Source organism: Schistocerca piceifrons, chromosome 2 (genome assembly GCF_021461385.2).
Source record: "Schistocerca piceifrons isolate TAMUIC-IGC-003096 chromosome 2, iqSchPice1.1, whole genome shotgun sequence".
Lineage (NCBI taxonomy): Eukaryota > Metazoa > Arthropoda > Insecta > Orthoptera > Acrididae > Schistocerca > Schistocerca piceifrons.
The window spans coordinates 1,043,795,443-1,043,813,545 of record NC_060139.1 but is presented as its reverse complement, the minus strand read 5'-3'; the positions used below and the strand labels follow the sequence as shown (position 1 = coordinate 1,043,813,545).

The following is an 18,103-nucleotide window of genomic DNA, read 5'->3' as shown; positions in this document are numbered from 1 at the left end:
AAAAATGAAGACTAAATGTGCAGATAGGGGACTGAAAGAAAAAATAGCCAAAACTAGAAGATGACAATGAAATGGATTCATGGACACCATCAAAATGGCATTGAAACTGATACAAAAATGATTCTAATACACATTCTTAAGCTGGCACTATAGAGAAACTTAACAGATTTTAAGGGTGGAGCTGGCTGGTGCTACAGGTTTATAAAGCACCACAGACTTAACCTGTAAGTGAAACCAAAGAATCTCAGAAAATTCCACTAGGTATGAAGGGAAAATATTACCTTTTTATCAGTTTGTTATTCAACATCGAAAGAAAAGCAGTGTGGTACTAAGGCAGGTAGTGAATATGGACAAAACTCCTCTGACATTTGATGTGCCCAGTAACAGAACTGTTGCCATAGAAGGAGATAAAACTGTAACTATAAAAACAATTGGACATGAAAAACATGTTGCCCTTGCATGTTGTGCTGACGGTACTGAACTTAATCCAATGATTATTTTCAAGTGCAAAACAATGCCGAAACCTTCCCACAAGGTGGTGGTGTTCGCGTACATGGTAAGGGTTGGATGAACAAGGCTGGTAAGAAATTATGGGTTAACAGAGAGAAGGAAAGGTGCTTCACTGAAAAAGAATTCTCTTCCTGTGCTAGATCACTTTAGTACTCATTTGAAAAATTCTGTGAAAGAGAAATTGAGACAGGGAAATACAGAGCTTGCTGTTATTGTGTGGTAACTTATTTCACAATTGCAACCTCTTGATGTCTCAATAAATAAACCATTTAAAGTATATATGAGAGAGGAATGGAACAAATAGATGATGGATGAAACCCAACTTTAAAAGCTTTAAAATGCCCTGCAATCAGACAAGTGTTTCAGTGGATAAGGCAATCATGGTCTAGAGTGAGAGAAGACATTGTCAAATCTTCCAAGAAGGTCGGCATAAGTAAAGCTCTTTATGGGTGAAGACCATCTTATTTATGATGACAACAATGATGATGCTAAAGAGGAGGAGCAGGAGGAGGAGGAGGAGGAGGAGGAGGAAGTAGTAGTTCAGATGACAATTTTTTGGGGATTTTAAACATCAATTCAGTTCAATAAACTATGAAGTTTTTTTAGTCTACCTTTGCAATCCAACACCAAAAATTTAAAAATGTTATTTTTTAAACAACTGCTTAAAAATTAAGGGGCATCTGATGGTTTTAGTCTGTAAAATATGGTATGTATTCTGATTCCCCATTCCTTATGTATAATGTTACAAAAAAAACTGTGTACACAACAATGTGCCATTTTGTTTTCTCTCTCACAGCTTGGTTTAACAAAAAACAGGAAAAGTTGTGTTTATTACTAACTTTGCAATCCTACCTATTTGCAGATAAAATTACGCAAAATATTGTCAGTGAAGCTACTATTCTTAAAGGCACAGCCGCTGGAGAGGTCTCTCTCATGTTGTATATACCAATGATAAACATCAATTTACTCCTCCTAGCCACATTGTGCCACAATTTTTTTTCTCACTAATTCTATTCAGTAACACCTCAATAGTTATCAGCATTCTTCTGCACCACCACATTTCAAAAACTTCTATTCTCTTCTAGTCTAAACTGTTTCAGGGTTGCCACAAGTGAAATTCCCCGATATTTCCCCGATTTCTGACAAGTTTTAGCATTTTCACTGACAAATTTTGAGATCTCAGGGGTAATTAAAGACATAAGTTGATGAAAAAATGTAATGACTTCTGTGAACAAAATCTTACGTACTAAAATCAACATCTTTTGCAATGAACTGTTTTTAGATGGACAAAGCAAGCCAAATGGAATATGTGTTTCATTAAAACCACTGTTGTTTTATTTCAATAAAACTAAACACATCTGGTGACAAAAATACGCATTTCCTTGGAGTTGCAAGACAGATTTAAAATACCTTCACTGATTTCAGAAAAAAGTAGGCCTCTTGAAAGAAATGTGTAAGGCACAGAAGAGTTGTGTAAACCAAAACTATAGGTGACAGCCAATAAAATGCTGGTTCTATTATGTTCATTGTGGTGCCACCGCCAGACACCATACTTGCTAGGTGGTAGCTTTAAATCGGCCGCGGTCCATTAGTACATGTCGGACCCGCGTGTCGCCACTGTGTGATCGCAGACTGAGCGCCACCACAAGGCAGGTCTCGAGATACGGACTAGCACTCGCCCCAGTTGTACGAACGACTTTGCTAGTGACTACATGGACGAAGCATTGCTCATTAGCCGAGCAGATAGTTAGAATAGCCTTCAGCTAAGTCAATGGCTACGACCTAGCAAGGCGCCATTAGTAACATTGCATGTATCTAAAGAGTCTCACTTGTATCGCCCCAATCTCCAGATGTACCAAAAGGATGGATTAAAGTTAAGTATTCCAGAAGCTACGTACTTTTCTTTATAGTATTCATTACGTATCCTGTTTCAGACCTCACGCACCCTGCTTTGGCTTAGCGCATGCCTTTCGGCTTCCTCTCATTGTGTCTAGGCTGTCTTGTCTAGACACAACATTCATCATTGTCTGTTATTACCCACTGTGTTATGTCTACTATCATACTTTCTAATATACAGGGTGATCCATTGATCATGACCAGGCCAAATACCTCACGAGATAAGCATAAAAGAAGAAACTACAAAGAACGTAACTTGTCTAGCTTGAACGGGGAAACCAGATGGTGCTACGGATGGCCCGCTAGATGGTGCTGCCATAGGTCAAACGGATATCAACTGCATTTTTTAAAATAGGAACTCCCATTTTTTATTACATATTCGTATAGTACATAAAGAAATATTATTGTTTTAGTTGAACCACTTTTTTTGCATTGTGATAGATAGCACTGTAATAGTCACAAACATATAGCTCACAATTTTAGACGAACAGTTGGTAACAGGTAGGTTTTTTAAAACCCCTCACTGCATGATTTTTTTTATTTTTCTGAAAAAATATGTTACATGTTATGTTTGATGTTCTGATTTCATAAAAAATGCTTAAAAAATTCTAAATCTTATGCAGGGGCGGTTATTTTAGAATTAAGGGTTTGTGCCATCTACGGGACAGCATGCAGTAACGACTAATACCATGCGATACCAGTTTTGGGATTTATGATGCACAACGTGGAAAATATACAATAAGATACGTATATGAACTAGCAGAGCTGTATTTATGTAAAACAATTACACTTTCTATTCATTACAATACGCATATTTTGAGAAAATAACACACATTCTGTTTCCATTTTTCTCTATTCATTATGAAACTTGATGAAGTAATTTCTCTCCTTATTCAAGCACAATGGTTGGTTGGTTGGTTTGGGGAAGGAGACCAGACAGCGTGGTCATCGGTCTCATCGGATTAGGGAAGGATTGGGAAGCAAGTCGGCCGTGCCTTTTCAGAGGAACCATCCCGGCATTTGCCTGGAGTGATTTAGGGAAATCACGGAAAACCTAAATCAGGATGGCCGGACGCGGGATTGAACCGTCGTCCTCCCGAATGCGAGTCCAGTGTCTAACCACTGCGCCACCCCGCTCGGTTCCAAGCACAATGTCGCACTGCACTTCATACGCGATATATAGCATTTTCCCTTGCATTCTGGATACTTGCAATGACCACAGTTTTCCAGCCAGATAGGCATGTGATCTATCCCATCCAGTCGCACCTGACGCTGTGGAAGATCTGCTGTAGGGCCTCTCTTCTTCTTACAGTCAAGCTGTTTTTGTATTTCATTGCTTGGCCTACCGCGTTTCTTGGATAAGGATTTCCCAGTTTTACAGAGGGCCTCTGCAACTGCGACCTCGAAATCAACAAGGGGCATGTAGTCCGTATTTCTTCTTCTCCATAACAGCCAGCTGTTCACACAAGCCACGTCAACTAGATGAAAGAATATCTTCAAGTACCATTTCTTTGATCTGATTTGAATTCTGTAATATCCTATCATAGAATCTAATAGAGCGACACCCCCCATGGAGTCATTGTAGATCATCACAGAGCGTGGACAAGGTACCATTTTGTATTCTTTTTCCTTCCTGAAAAGCCTCTTGATCTCGCCTTCTGGTTTGCATCCAACGTAAGTTGACAAAGTGTTGACTACTTTATTATCAAACCAGGAGACTACTGACAGTTGCACACCGTCTACTGTTGCTATCTTTTCCTCCGTGCTGCCTCCTTAGGTAAAATGCAACCACGTACTCGATTGGACCGGACTGTCCCTAGTGAGCGTATACCTTCCTTGTGCAAATACACTGCCAAGGGTACACTAGTGAACCAGTTATCAAAAAATAACTTGTGATTCACATGTCTTGGGACTGTTTGAGTAAGACGCACAACAACATTGCTGCTAGCTCCTAGATCCATAGCACCAGGTATTATGATATTACTCTGAGCTCCAGCAAAAATTTCATAATCATAGCTGAAGCCTGACACTCCACTGAGGACAAAAGCTTTGAAGCCCTATTTATGTGGTTTACTGGGGTTGTATTGCTTTAGTGAAGATCTGCATTTTGTTAGAATAATCTGTTCATCCACAGCTAAGAATTCCTCTTTTGGTACTCGCAACAGTCTTTCACGCAGTTGGTCTAGCAGTGGGCGAATTTTGAAAAGTTTGTCATGGTTGGGTTCAGCAGCGGGAACTAGATTACTGTTATCACAGAAGTGTATGAAACGCTTTATTTCTTCCCATCGATTAAAACTAATTATGTCACCCACAGCAGGGTGGCCAAGATATTTGCACCAATAATGTCTTGTTGCTGGGAGCTGAATGACTGACATAAACAAGGCAGTACCAATAAATTGTTTGATTTCTCCAGCACTAACATTTACACATTTATTGGGTCGGCACTGTATCGAATACAGACTGGATTGTTCGACTATGTACTGCACTATCTCTTTAGTGAAGAAATACTGGAAATATTCCACTGGAGTGTCAAGTTCCAATACTTCCTGAGGAAGAGCAGTATTTCCGGCAAATTTCGTCTCATCATCCCCTCTAATCAAATTTCCTGGTTTCCAATGTATGGTAGGTTTCCCCACCTTAGTTGAAGGTTTTGAATCTCGTTGCATTGCTGTCATCCTGTCTGCAAGAGGAATACTTTCAAGGTCACAATCATCAGTAGACCAAATCTCACTGTTGTCTTCTGTTTCCGAGTGTTTCTGATATCACAGTACTTTTATTTTTTGTATTATAACTCTTAGGCCTAATATCATGATCACTGTCTGATTCCGAACAGAAAACAAGATGTCAATTTTGCAAGTTTTTTTCCATGGACAATGTTTCGTCATCTGACATATCAGGATCCTCACTAGCATTTCCGTCCTCTATAACTCTTATTATGGCCGAAGAGCCATAAAACTTTCTTACGTTCATTGCAGTAACAGAGCTGAAAAGAAAGAAAACGAACTGCTATATGTTAGTAGGAAAGGTTACGTTATGTTCAATTTTTACTCTACGCTTCCATGGCTGCATGTTGTGCCATATCCGTCACAGACCTATTTTTCAATATTATATGTATTATAATGAACAAATATATAAACTTACCTCTTTATAACTGTCCACAGATGTCCTTTTCCCTCTGCAAATAATATAAACACTGAAATCAATTGTTTACTGTACCTGCTGCAACTGTTTGAGTGACCAAACTTGGATGTAAACAGCTAGCAACACAAAGCAAAGATTCATAATACGTAATTCCTTACTCTCCCAACAGATGGCATACACTACTTGCACAGCTGCTCTTGACTGTGTGCCATATCTGTCCCAACATGCAGCTTGGAAATACAGGGTTATTACAAATGATTGAAGCGATTTCACAGCTCTACAATAACTTTATTATTTGAGATATTTTCACAATGCTTTGCACACACATACAAAAACTCAAAAAGTTTTTTTAGGCATTCACAAATGTTCGATATGTGCCCCTTTAGTGATTCGGCAGACATCAAGCCAATAATCAAGTTCCTCCCACACTCGGCGCAGCATGTGCCCATCAATGAGTTCGAAAGCATCGTTCATGCGAGCTCACAGTTCTGGCACGTTTCTTGGTAGAGGAGGTTTAAACACTGAATCTTTCACATAACCCCACAGAAAGAAATCGCATGGGGTTAAGTCGGGAGAGCGTGGAGGCCATGACATGAATTGCTGATCATGATCTCCACCACGACCGATCCATCGGTTTTCCAATCTCCTGTTTAAGAAATGCCGAACATCATGATGGAAGTGTGGTGGAGCACCATCCTGTTGAAAGATGAAGTCGGCGCTGTCAGTCTCTAGTTGTAGCATGAGCCCATTTTCCAGCATGTCCAGATACACGTGTCATGTAACGTTTTTTTTGCAGAAGAAAAAGGGGCCGTAAACTTTAAACCGTGAGATTGCACAAAACACGTTAACTTTTGGTGCATTGCGAATTTGCTGCACCAATGCGTGAGGATTCTCTACCGCCCAGATTCGCACATTGTGCCTGTTCACTTCACCATTAAGAAAAAATGTTGCTTCATCACTGAAAACAAGTTTCGCACTGAACGCATCCTCTTCCATGAGCTGTTGCAACCACGCCGAAAATTCAAAGCGTTTGACTTTGTCATCGGGTGTCAGGGCTTGTAGCAATTGTAAACGGTAAGGCTTCTGCTTTAGCCTTTTCCGTAAGATTTTCCAAACCGTCGGCTGTGGTATGTTTAGCTCCCTGCTTGCTTTATTCGTCGATTTCCGCGGGCTACGCGTGAAACTTGCCCGCACGCGTTCAACCGTTTCTTCGCTCACTGCTGGCCGACCCGTTGATTTCCCCTTACAGAGGCATCCAGAAGCTTTAAACTGCGCATACCATCGCCGAATGGAGTTAGCAGTTGGTGGAGCTTTCTTGAACTTCGTCCTGAAGTGTCGTTGCACTGTTATGACTGACTGATGTGAGTGCATTTCAAGCACGACATATGCTTTCTCGGCTCCTGTCGCCATTTTGTCTCACTGCACTCTCGAGCGCTCTGGCGGCAGAAACCTGAAGTGCGGCTTCAGCCGAACAAAACTTTATGAGTTTTTCTACGTATCTGTAGTGTGTCGTGACCACATGTCAATGAATGGAGCTACAGTGAATTTATGAAATCGCTTCAATCATTTGCAATAGCCCTGTATATTCTCAGATATGAGATTGGCAAAGAGAAAAGTGGTATGTGCCATATCTGGCACAGTATGCGGTAAGGGGTTAAAATACAGAATGCAGGTACGTTTGAACATTTTATTTCGGTTGTTCCAATGTGATACATGTACCTTTGTGAACCTATAATTTCTGAGAACTCATGCTGTTACATGATTACATGTAAATACCACATTAATGCAATAAATGCTCAAAATGATGTCCATCAACCTCAATGCATTTGGCAATACATGTAACGACATTCCCCTCAACAGCAAGTAGTTCACCTTCTGTATTGTTCGCACATGCATTGACAATGCACTGACATATATTGTCAGGCATTGTCGGTGGATGACGATAGCAAATATCCTTCAACTTTCCCCACAGAAAGAAATCGAGCTATGTGCAGGACATCCATCATGTTGGACGTAAATCGCCATTCTGTCATGCAGGGAAACATCTTGTAGCAACATCGGTACAACATTATGTAGAAAATCAGCATACACTGCACCATTTAGATTGCCATCGATAAAATGGGGGCCAATTATCCTTCCTCCCATAATGCCGCACCATACATTAATCCGCCAAGGTCGCTGATGTTCCACTTCTCGCAGCCATCGTGGATTTTCTGTTGCCCAATAGTCCATATTATGTCGGTTACGTTACCGCTGTTGGTGAATGACGCTTTGTTGCTAAATAGAACATGTGCAAAAAATCTGTCATCGTCCGATAATTTCTATTGTGCCCAGTGGCGGAACTGTACACGACGTTCAAAGTCATTGCCATGCAATTCCTGGTGCATAGAAATATGGTGCGGGTGCAATCGATCTTGATGTAGCATTCTCAACATCAACGTTTTTGAGAGTCCCGATTCTCGCTCAATTTGTCTGCTACTGATGTGCGGATTAGCCGCGACAGCAGCTAAAACACCTATTTGGGCATCATCATTTGTTGCAGGTCTTATGGTTGATGTTTCACATGTGGCTGAACACTTCCTGTTTCCTTAAATAACGTAACTATCTGGCGAACGGTCTGGACACTTGGATGATGTCCTCAAGGATACTGAGCAGCATAAATAGCACACACCCGTTGGGCATTTTGATCACAATAGCCATACATCAACATGATATCGACCTTTTCCGCAATTGGTAAACGGTCCATTACAACACAGGTAATGTATCATGGAGAAAATACCGTCTGCAATGGTGGAATGTTGCATGATACCACATACTTATGTGTTTGTGACTATTACAGCGCCCTGTACCACAAAGTGAAAAAAGTGATACAACTAAAACATTCAAATTTATTTACTTACTACATGAATATGTAATAAGAAATGGGGGTTCCTATTTTTAAAAAATGCAGCTGATATCCGTTTGACCTATGGCAGTGCCATCTAACAAGCCAACCATAGTGCCATCGGGTTTCCCCCTTCAAGCTAGACAAGTTTTGTTCTTTGTAGTTTTTTCGTTTGATGCTTGTTTCGTGAGATATTTGGCCGGGTCACTATCAATGGACCGCCCTGTATAAGTGCCAAAATGTACTACAATAAACAAAATGTCTATAAAAGGCCGCACTGTATAACATACTTGTAGTTAGACAGACTCAATTCCTGAAATCCATCACCCATGGCCTCTGCCCTGCCAAGGAGCACCTCGGTCCTTGGTCCATGGATAAACCACGAAAATCCGCCACATTATGCCAACACAAACAGACGCCTGCGAGCAGATCAGTGAGGTTAGGTCCAATGGGCACAGCCTGCACGTTAGTAGGAAATGACGGGCTTCAGAATAGCAGGCCCGATCCATTAGAGATACCAGCAGAAATCGTCTGCTGTTATGGCCCTTCGCGCAAATCCACTCATGAGGCCAGGTGTTCATGAAACGAGAGCACGGTGATCAATCCATGCAAAAGATAATTTGCACAAATACTCTGAGAATCAATGCTAATGAGGATAGGTAGCAACTCACCGTAAAGATGATCGCTGAGCCACAGACTGGCACATAGAAAAGACAATCACTCTCTCTCAACAAAATTTTTGGCCACAGCTTTTATCATAAAACAAGAGCACACACACACATTCACACAGTCACTCGGACACAACTCATACACACATGCCTGCCATCTCTGGCCACTGCATCAACAATCTCTGAGAATCATGTCCAAACAAATGACTCATCACAATTCCCTGCCTCTCATCAGCAGCTGCTTGGCTAGTGGAAAGAAGTGGTGACAAAGCTGAGGGGAATGGTAGGAAGAGGAGAAGCAGTAAGACTGAGGGAGTACAAAAGCAGTGCATGTTCTCAGCTGTGCCCAGCCAGTGAAGATGCATGACATCTCAGTAAACAAACCATTTCATCTATTGAGACAAAAACAAGATTTTTCCAGAGCTTTTTTTTCCAATTTCCTTTATATTTCCCCGGCACATCTGAAATTCCCTGATTTCCAGAACTTGTGGCAATCCTGCATTTATCATCCATGTTTCACTTCCATACATGGCTACAATCCATACAAATACTTTCAGAAAAGACTTTTTAACACTAAAGTCTATATTTGATATTAACAAATTTCTTTCCTCCAGAAATGCTGTTCTTATCATTGCCGGTCTACATTTTATATCCTCTCTACTTTGGTCATCATCAGTTATTTTACAGCCCAAATAACAAAATTCATATACTACTGTACGTGCCTTATTTCCTAATCTAATTCCCTCAGCATCACCTGATTTAATTCAACTACAATCCATTGTCCTTTTTTTGTTTTGTTTTGTTGATGTTCATCTTATACCCACCTTCCACGACACTGTCCATTCCATTCAACTGCTGTTCCAAGTCCTTTGCTCTCTGACAGATTTACGATATCATCAGCAAACCTCAAAGTTCCTATTTCTTGTCCCTGAATTTTAATTCCTTCTCCAAATTTTTCTTTGGTTTCCTATATTGCATGCCCAATGCACAGGTTGAATAACATTGAGGATAGGGTTTTAGCCTATCTCACTCCCTCCTCAATCACTGCTTCCTTTTCATGCCTCTCAACTGTTATAATTGCTGTTGGGTTTCTCTACAAGTTGTAAATAGCCTTTCACTGCCTGTATTTTACCCCTGCTACCTACAGAATTTCAAAGAGAATATTCCAGTAAACATTGTCAAAAGTTTTCTCTCAATCTACAAATGCTGTAAATTTAGGTTAGCCTTTCCTTAACCTCTCTTCTAAGGTTAAGTCCTAGGGTAAAGATTGCTTCATGTCTGCACACATTTATCTGATATTAAAACTGATCCTCATCAAGGTCAGCTTCTACTAGTTTTTTCCATTCTTCATAAAGAATTCATGTTAGTATTTTGAGACCATGACATATTATAGTTTGGTAATATTCACATCTGTCAGCACCTACTTTCTTTGGAATTGGAATTACTACATTCTTCTTGATGTGTGAGGGTAATTCATCTGCCTCGTATCTTGGACACCAGATGGAAGTTTTGTCATGGCCAGCTCTCCAAAGACTACCAGTCGGTCTCGTGGAATATCGTCTATTCCCGGAGCCTTTCAGTGCTATGTCAAATTGTTCTTGCAATATCACATCTCTCATCTCCTCTTCATCTACATCTTACTCCATTTTTATAATACTGTGTGAAGTTCATCTCCCTTGTGTAGGCACTCTATATGCTCCTTCCCCCTTTCAGCTTTCCCTCCTTTGCTCACGGCTGGCTTTCCGTCTGAGCTCTTGATATTCTGCTTATCTTTCCCCAAAGGCCTCTTTAATTTTCCTGTAGGCATACCTATCTTTCACTTAGTGATATATCCTATAGCTTCCATTTGTTCTCTAGCCATTTCTGCTTAGCCATTTTGCACTTCCTGTCAATATCATTTTTTAGACATTTGCATTTCCTTTTGCCTGCTTCATTTGCTGCAATTTTATATTTCCTCTTGTTATCCTAAAAATTATTTGTGTGTGGGGGTAAAATGCTAAGTTGTACTGTGATCTGGGGTCCAGGTTCAACTGTAGGACAGCCTGTGCCTGGATGAGTAAGACAGTTCATAGATCATATGAATGCAAGGGGCATACCACCTTCAATGGCACTATGATTAGTAAAGAACTGCAGTTTTTGAACTAATCTGTGAGTTGATAGCAGCTCTATCTTACCTTACAAAGCAAGATGGAAGTGGTAAGTCACAGGAAAAATCTTGGACAAAAAGGTGAATGAACACCATAGCTTCAGATACGAAGAACGCAACATCAAGTAATGAATGAAAATCATACACATACAACTTTGTTGAACGTTTAAAGTTCTAATATGCCAGTGGAATACTTATTGTTACAAAGAATTTGATATCTTAAATTAACTGCAGTGTGCGAAAGGACATCATAATCCACAAAAATACGAGGGTCAGTCAAAAAGTAATGCCTCCTATTTTTTTTTCTACGTTTAATTGTCAGGAAATTTAAATGCAATTACATAGGTTGAAAACCACAACATTGAGGATCATTTTGTCATTTTTCAATGTAATCTCCGCCCATCTCTACAGTTTTGGTCCATCTTTGAACAAGGGCATGTATCCCAGCACGGTAAAAATCACAGCTCTGCTTCCTAAGCCATTGACGCACGGATGTTTTGACGGCCTCCTCATCTTCAAAATGAATCCCACGATGAGCTTCTTTTAGTGGCCCGAACAGATGGAAGTCTGATGGTGCCAGGTCAGGGTTGTATGGGGGATGAGGCAAAACTTCCCATCCAATTTTGACAATCTCGTCAGAGGTGTGACGACTGGTGTGTGGTCTTGCATTGTCATGCAAAAGAAGAACATCTGCCATTGATTTTGTTGGGCGAACTCGCTGAAGACGTGCTTTAAGTTTGTTGAGGGTTGTGACGTATTGAACAGAATTTATTGTGCATCCCTGCTCCAAAAAATCAACCAGAATCACACCCTCTGTATCCCAGAAAACTGTTGCCATAACTTTCCCTGCCGATCGCACAGTTTTGAATTTTTTCTTCCTCGGCGAGCTTGTGTGACGCCACTCCATTGACTGCCTCTTTGATTCGGGTTCAAAAAAATGCACCCATGTTTCGTCCCCGGTCACAATTTTTTTCAGAAACTCATCTCCCTCCAAACGGAAGTGCTGCAAGTGTTGGGAGGCTATTGTTTTCCTTGCCTCTTTATTCTGATCGGTTAACATTCTTGGAACCCACCGTGCACAAACTTTTGAGTACCCCAATTGTTTAATAATCGTGATCACACTGCCTTTACTAAGAGAAATAATGCGACACACTTCATCTGCAGTCACTCGACGGTCACCACGAATGATGTCATCAACTTGCTGAATGTTGTGTGGAGTCACTGCACTCACCGGCCTGCCGCTCCGCTTTTCGTCAGTCAACGGTGTTTGCCCTTCAGCTTCCTTACAACGACGAACCCATCGTCTAACAGTGCTGACATCCACTGTCACAACACCATACACCTTCTTCAGTCTTTCATGAATGCGTATGGGCGTTTCACCTTCTGCATTCAAGAATTCAATCACACAACGCTGTCTCAAACGAACATCGATGTCGGCCATTTTACAAACTTCTGCTGTGCTGCCACCTGTTGACACAGAAAGTTACTACTGCAGTGGATTGCAGAAGAAGGTTTGAGGAATGGCGCCAAATTCAAATTTTTCACTTAACTTAATTTCTTTAAGTAGAAAAAAAATGGGAGGCATTACTTTTCGACCGACCCTCGTAATATTAGAAGAGAAACTATTTATAAATTTATATTTAGTGAAATGCATAGCAATAACACTCATATAAACAATATATAAAAACATAATTTACATAACCCACTGCTTACGTAACTACATGTCTTTTTCTGGAGTTACAGAAGGTTGTTTTTGTCATTAGAGAGGATTTGATTTCATGCATTTAGTAAAGTTCATGACACTGCTGTACTGCTTTGACCAGTGGTGACACCACTGACACTATTTTCTGAAAATGACAGTTGTGGTGACAGACTAACCTATAATGTAGCTCATCATCTAGGGTAGGCTGGAACATGATCATCTGACCGATAGTTGGTGAAGTCAACAATTGTGACCTTATTCTGTTTTTATATACATAGTGCATTCTGTAGTTTCAATTCTTACTTTCCTACTGTGGTCTGATATTTTCAAATTTTAAATATGTTTAAGGGCATTAATAACAACAGTCCTCACAGGACCCCAAATTCCCACAGAGTCACAATAGTCGTTGAGTGAACCCTTGCCAACAGTATCACTTGTCGAAGCAGACAGGTTGTATCATATTCATTACTTCCTCATTTCATGTTTATCAATTAATATACGAACTGTAAGAAAATTTTAAATGAAACTTGTGAAAATTGATACTCCTTAATATCCAGACACTTAAACACATTCTTTGTTTTGAATTTTTGTAAGCTATTTAGATGAGAACAAGAACTTTGCATTTTCTCAGTCCTTACACTGTAATGATGCAGTAAATGCCACAATTGGAGAATGTGTAGCAGGGAAAATTATGCTGGGAAAATTATGCTGGGAAAATTACTCACCAACTTTCTGCAAAATTTGCACAAGGGTATTTGCTGTGTACTTCATTTGGTACATTGCCTGTGATCCACCAGCAATTCTGAACATTTCGTTTCAGCCACCTTTCAGCCTCAACACCTTTATTGACTAATTCCACCAACTCTTCGTTTCTACTTGTACATTCTAATTCTGCACTTTTATGCCCCACAGAAAGTGTGCTTGTATGAGTGAATGCTTCATCCACGCTACTTACACCAGAATCATCTAGCTCTGAGAAAGAGTCCTGAAAACAAACAATCGTACAAAGTTATAAACTACAAGTGAATTGAAACTTCCTTGCAAGTGAACTGTCAAACAGGCCCACTTTGGTCTGAATCCTTATTACAGCACATACATGTGAACTTTATTTATACTATTCATGGAAGTCAAAGTAAAGGTAAAAACCTGTAGATATATTGAGAATAAGAACTATCTACATTAAGATTTGAAGCCATGCTTTTGGTTTGGAAAGATGTCCATTATTCAGGAATTAACATTTTCAAGTAACCTGCCAGTAAGCATCAAAAGTTAAGCCACAAATGAAATTCCACTTAAGAGAAGGTAGAGGGATTTATTCGTGGTCAACTATTTCTTAATTGAAAAAACTTTTATATGTTATCAATGCCATGGCAGACCACCTGTCCTGTCATTATAGAAACACACTTGTATACTGTGTGTGTGTGTGTGTGTGTGTGTGTGTGTTTTTATTTTCAGTTTTTTATTTTCATTATAATACAATAAACCCTATATCACTGTGAAATGACCTCTGGATGAATAAATAAATAAAATATTATTAACTATGCATCACACACATAAATAAACACTATGAATTTTTATCAATCAATGGTGCTTGGCTACAGTAGTTAAAAATCATTTGATGCACTTTAGTATTTGTATTAGCACCAGTAGAAGCCACCATTTGACATCCATTGCTGGATAAATGCCTCCTCTAAAACTTCAGTGGGGTTTACCAACTTTTCCATCCATTATAATCCTTATTTATGTAACTGCCTATTAATGAATAATAATGCATTTACACGTCTGGGAACCAACCACCTATTTCTTGTGTGAAATATGTATTATATACAATGTTTCTCTAACATGTCCTAATCCTGTGAAATCTCAATATGCTTATATGCAACAAATATAACTAATCTGAACAGCTATTCCAAACACTCAAATTTAGAAAAGGAAATGTTCGATATCGAATGAATGAACTTTTGATTACTTATTGACCGACCCACTGAATTTTCCACTTGCAAAACAGCAGTATTCAATTATCACTTGTGCGAAAGCACAAAACATAAGAAAGAAGTGTTGAGACACTGCTGAAGGCCATAATAAATGAGACAGAAGCTTAATTCACACATGGAAACAATACTAGTAACTTAGGCCTATTTCGTTACATATAGAAGGATTGAACACAGCTAAACTCAAAAAATTATAAGAACAATAATCAGATTAATGTGCTATGTAATCCTATTTACAGTATATTTTGCAACATGGCCATGCCGATGCAGTATAAGTTTTTGGGTTCGAACTGATAGTTAGCTAGTTTCATGTTCCATAGACCATTTTGCACGATAAATCATAATGATATAGAATGAGCCATTTCACATTCACAACACAAATTAATTTGTAAATATGGCTACACGCTGAAAATTTATGAGATTTACTGATGTGGGTGACTAATTCGTACCCACCGCCTTTTACACATTACAATAACAGAAATTCTTATATTCAAAATGTTGAGGAGAAACTTTCTCAGTTTGTTTTCATTTTTTTACTTTGTTGTGTGTCAGACATTTTACATCACTGGTTAAATGTTCTAAACTTTTAGTTGCAGCACTATGCACCCCTCTTTGTGCTAAAGACAAACTTTATGTGGAGTAATGAATGCCATTTTTCCTTCTAGTATTGAAATCGTGTAAATCATAATACCTTTTCAAATGCAGTGGGTTTTGTACAACAAACTTCAAGAGGGGAAAAAGTATATTGTGAAGCACTAGTTACAATGCCCAACTCTTTAAACAGATGTCTACACAATGATCATGGGCAAGCACCACATATTCTTACAGCATGCATTTGAGCAGTGAGGACTTGGGACATTCCATGTCAAATCAATCCAATTTTAATATGAATTTTAACTCTCACTGTCAGATGTTGATGAAACTTAGCACAGAGGTAGCCTACATACAAGCAAAGAAAAATAGCGAATGTTATTAAAATTCATTGACCATTTTGAAAATTCAGCAAGTTGAAGAGAGAGAGAGAGAGAGAGAGAGAGAGAGAGAGAGAGAGAGAGAGAGAGAGAGCGCAAAATTTTCCTTGAGATTTCCTACGATATACAACATAATATGGGTTTGAGACTAAAATCTTTTTTCAAATTTAAATGAAAATTTAAATTTTTAATTTAATGGAAAGCACATCTTCAAATTTTTAAAGAAGTTACATACAACACTTTGCATTATTATTAACTGATTCCCTTACTATGAGAGTGAGGCTGTCACAGGTTCACATCTTCATATAATTTCAAATATACATATTTAACTTCAAAAACACACACTTGTAAAATTTATAGATATATAAGTGGAAATACATATAAATTTCTTTTAAATAAATTATATTTTTTCATAAATTTATTTGTAAAATGTTTAAAAAGTAATGACTACAATGAGTCACTATTTTATCAGATATTAAAAATTTAAATTTATTAATATATTTGTAATCTGACAGTGATCCAGCATACAGGGTTTGTCTAAAAAGTAATGAGACTGAGCTTGTGAATCAAAATTTATTGTAGATATCGCTACAACCACTTAATACCCTTCAATGTATGACTTTTCAGAGTCAACAACCCGCTGCATGCGAGATTTCCAAGTTCCAAATGCTGCTGCGAATGCTGAGTCCGGGATGGTCTTCAAAGCCCTCGTCGTGGTGGCTTGGACCTCCTCTAGAGTCCCATGACAGTGTCCTTTAAGGGAAGTTTTTAGTTTGGGGCTCAAAACCTGTCTGGCATGGCCACATAAGGACTGAAGGGGGGCTGGGGAACCGTTAGAATCCCTTTCTTGGCCAGGTAGCTGGCCACCAAGAAGCAGGTGTGATTCGGCAGCTTCCAATCATCGGCAATGGCTGGCCTCACACGATGGACCCTGGTTTTCAGTCTCTTGAGCACTTCGCAATAGAAAGCGCCATTACGAGTGTGACTTATGGGCACAAACTCATGATGAACCATGTCCCTGAGGTCGAAAAACACAATTAGCACGGCTTTCATCTTTGATTTCCTCATGTGAGCCTTTATTGGACGTGGGGAGGCTGCGGTGTGCCATTCGGCACTCATGCGCTTTGTCTCCAGGTCGTACTGAAACACTCTGGCTTCATCTCCAGTGATAACATTATCTAAAAATTCTGATCAGCTTCATGGCTCTGGATATTGTCTTAGCAGGTGTCCACACATGCTTGCTTTTGAACGTCTGGCAAAATCTTAGGGACCATCTTGGCATAGAACTTCCTCATCGACAGTTCTTTGGTGATGATCATGTGCATTGTCATTTTATCGAGTCTGAGGTCATCTGCTATCATGCTGACACTCATCCGACGGTCAGTGTTCAATAAAACGCACACAGGGTCGATGTTTTCGTCAGTTTTTCTGGTTGATGCAATGTGTCCACTCAACGCATGTTGCTGCCGGGACAAGAGCCCACAGACAACTGGCCCACCGCAAGTTTCTGACCAGACATCCCCCCCACCACTTACACCCCAAGCGAGCGCTCACTGCGAAGTACAGTCGCGTCAGCAAAAAATCAGACTCATTACTTTTTATACAAACCTTGTAATGCATACTACAAAATGCATTTGATAATAATATGGTTGAAGATATCACTTTTCAACAGTGGATTTAAGTAAACAGATGTATCTTAGAAACAATGCAGAAGACTTCACTAAAGTATACTGAATTATTTGCTGGAAAACTGACCACATTGATACTGCATGCTCTTTTTTAGTTAAGCAGCAAAGCTCTTCTGTAAACGAAGTCAAGGAGAACTTGATTAAGAATGAATATGTTGTTACATGCGACTTATCTCAGAATTACACTTTAGTGGTCCACGATAGGGCCCAGAGTTGTTATTGGTCAAGTGATGAGAGCAGTTCACCCTTTTCTAGTGTATTAAAAAGAAAAGATAGGAACTGAAGCTGCATGTGAAATTGTTTGGACAAGACCAGTATCAGCGGTGGGCATAAAATGATAACTGGATTCTTCTGTCACCCACCAGCCTAATCTCTTCATGTAACCTGAAACCTTAGAGGAATCCCCTGTTCATCTGTGCATAAATTCCCCAATCACACTGTAATCATCAGTGGAGACTTTAATCATCCAACAATTAAACAGGAAAATTACAGTTCTGTTAGTGGTG

At 39.5% G+C, this 18,103-nt stretch overlaps 1 protein-coding gene across 1 annotated transcript in view; it reads right to left on the bottom strand.

The window, feature by feature from the left end:
* LOC124777091 (gamma-tubulin complex component 5) overlaps nt 1–18,103 on the bottom strand; it is a 159,405-nt gene that overhangs the window by 121,653 nt on the left and 19,649 nt on the right. The window contains exon 4 of the mRNA XM_047252369.1: nt 13,673–13,932. Coding sequence (XP_047108325.1) covers nt 13,673–13,932 — 260 coding nt within the window. The remainder of the gene's footprint in view (nt 1–13,672; nt 13,933–18,103) is intronic.